Raw genomic sequence first — 2785 nt, 5'->3', positions numbered from 1 at the left:
TTCTTATCAGATTTCCTTTCTCGCGAGAGGAAATCACGTTCGTCAGATCACCAGCAGTCGCGTTCTTCTCTCGTCTGCGAACATGTCCTTCGCGTCTTCCAGTAGGGTGGGCATGTTTTCGTTCCTCAGACATGTAAAGATCACCGAGCTGCTTACCAGCGACGTCGCGATTGCCGTCAGCTCGTCGATTTCTTTCGTTAACATCGCCGTCTTGGTCAAGGAGATGATGTTCAGGCACGTGATGTCCTCGACCTTCAGTTTACGGCTCAACTGCTGCAGGGCTTTCGGGTCAAACCATCGAGGAACCTTGTACCAGATGACGTCGTTCACGTCGTCGACCACGAAGTGTATGTTGTTCAGCGCCGGCATGTTGCCTTTCACCCTGTACTGCGGATTCGTTCCTTCTCTCAGCGGACCGTCGAAGAACAGATTGTGCCTCCAGGGGTCGTCGTCGTGGTCGTCGTAGTCGCCTCCAGCCACGTATGCGTTGTCCGGTCTGGCGTAATCGACGTGGCCCACCGGCCGAACCATTGCCGTCGCTTTCGGTTTCTTGCTTGTTTTCCTCGCCGAGAGCAGTTTGCGTGGGACACCGTTTATCGAAGATTTGACTGCAAAGTTTCTCGAAGATTTGGCAGCAATGTTTCTCGAACCGGAAGACTTACCGCCGTCGCCGGAGGCGCCAACGGACATTCTCGACGAAGAGGCTCCGTTGCCGTCTCTTGCCGAGGAGGAGCCTCCCGACCTCGACGTTCCCGGTTGGTTGTCCGATTCGTCTTCTTCGGAACTTATCCATACGATATTCGACTTCTTCTTCACCTTTACTGGCACGGGCGGGAGACGACGTTCGTCTTCCTGTTCGTCTTCCGACGATTGTCGGCGACGTCGAGACGACATTTTGAAATGGATCGACGTCTTTATTCCGAGCCCACTTTCACTACCAAATCGCTAATACCTTTCTGTCGACGCGAAAGTGCAGCATGCGTTTCCAACCACCTTCTCGTCACAAGAAGTGGAGGTTCACTTCGATCGTCACGTCGTGCCCAGTTATCGACGAGTGTGCGAAGAGCAGCTGCTTGTGTTCAGGAGCCTCGAAAGATCCATGGCTTCCAAGATCACCGGCGGCGAGGCTCCCTCCCAGCAAGACTTCAGAACTTACAAGGCTACGTGTCAGGAAATACAGAAGCTCATCAAAGAGTTATCTGAAGACAAGTCTTCGTAGAACAAATTAAAAATAAAAAGAAAGTAATACCATATAGATTTTTGTGTGTGTCTTTTATTTATTATTTCAATATTCATTTAACATAGTATACAAAACAATTTGGGGTGTTGGAAAGAACAACATTTGTAAAAAAAATTATTTATTCTCGGGAATCGGTGTCGTCTACCACCCATCTCATCAAGTCGTCGAGAGTGGCCGCTTCTTGTCCGACGAAACATTCTCTTCCGGTCATCCGGCGATGCAGTGATGTCAACGAGTCGACGCAGCGTCTTTCCAGCACAGATCTGTTCCGCTCGTCGATTTTCACGGCCGACCCGAAATTTACGAGTTCGGCGCAGTCCGTGATCAAGTCGACGATCACGTTGTTCTCGTCCACCGAGTCATGGTAGAAACCGCGGTCTCGACAGCCGACGCAGGCTCGCACCACCTGCTCGAATATATTCTTCGCGTTGTTTTCTCCGCAGCACGAAGATTCCAGCATCCCGTTCAGGAAGCAGTGGAACGTCGGTCGCGTCACGGCCAGAAGGTAAGATCGGTCGTCGTTCGAAACGGCTTCCAAGTTCGCGCAACCGGGTACTCCTTTCGCCATTTCCATGAACACCGCTTCCTCGGGCAGCTGCGCACCCTTCCATCTTGACGTGGGGCAAGGCCTCAAAATCTCCTTTACCATGACGGGGTGGTGCGGTCGATCTCTTCGCCACGTCGGTCGAACGAAGCCGTTTCCCTCCGACCCTGGAACGTGAAATTGCAAGCGAAATTCGTTGTTGTGCATCCGTCTGTACATCTCGTCTTCTATTGAACATATTCCCCATTCGCGGTCAGTTTATTCGTCAATGGATGATCTGACACTTGTTTCAGCGACGGCCTCTTCCTCCAATCGACCGCCAGCATTCGATCGAGGAGCGAAAGTAGCTCCGCGTCGTCGATTATCTGCAAGTACGTCGACGGCCGCGTTCTACTTCTTCTCCGGTGATCATTTCGAACAGCATGATTCCGAGCGACCAGATCATCGCCGGAACGGCATACATGAATCGCTGTTTCAGCATCTCCGGAGGAAGGTAATGATCGGTGGTTCCGAAAGCGCTGGCGATCGGTTGGTCGTCGACGAATTTGGCGAAACCGAAGTCCACCAGCTTGATCCTGTCCGTGTCCAGATCGACGATCACGTTCTCCATCTTCAGGTCTCCGTGAACTACGTTTCGTTTCAAGCAACCGACGCAGGCGTCCACGATTTGCCGAAAGAAGCATCTGCATCTCTCCTTCGGGATACTACTACTACAATCGTTTCTAATTATATCGATCTGCTGCATGAGAAAATCTCGTTCTTTCTTCACCCTGTCGAGCTCTTTGTTAGCGGCGTCCACCTCGACTCCGGCGGCGACCCGTCCCAGTCCGAGGTGATCGGGGGCCGTAGGCGGTGGGTGCCCGTAGCTCTCCACCGCCTCCGCTCGAGCTCGCAGCCGGTCCATCTCGTTCAGCATCGCACGTTTGGACTGGTGCATCTCGTCCAAATCCTTCTGAAGCTTCTCCGCTAATTCCTTCGACTTTCCCATGCCTCCTCTCGAA

The 2785-nt window shown here is 52.5% G+C and overlaps 1 protein-coding gene across 1 annotated transcript; it reads right to left on the bottom strand.

Annotated features, from left to right (window-relative positions):
• Nucleotides 1–2145: 2145 nt before the first annotated feature.
• Nucleotides 2146–2772, bottom strand: LOC117115499 (serine/threonine-protein kinase pim-2-like). Its single transcript, XM_033259342.1, has one exon. It carries the CDS (start codon nt 2770–2772, stop codon nt 2146–2148), a length of 627 nt encoding a protein of 208 aa, XP_033115233.1.
• Between the last annotated feature and the right edge of the window lie 13 nt (nt 2773–2785).

The sequence above is a fragment of the Anneissia japonica genome, unplaced genomic scaffold (genome assembly GCF_011630105.1).
Source record: "Anneissia japonica isolate Jap-2015-1 unplaced genomic scaffold, ASM1163010v1 scaffold287837_len168178_cov141, whole genome shotgun sequence".
Classification (NCBI taxonomy): domain Eukaryota; kingdom Metazoa; phylum Echinodermata; class Crinoidea; order Comatulida; family Comatulidae; genus Anneissia; species Anneissia japonica.
This window is presented reverse-complemented; position numbering and strand designations above follow the sequence as displayed.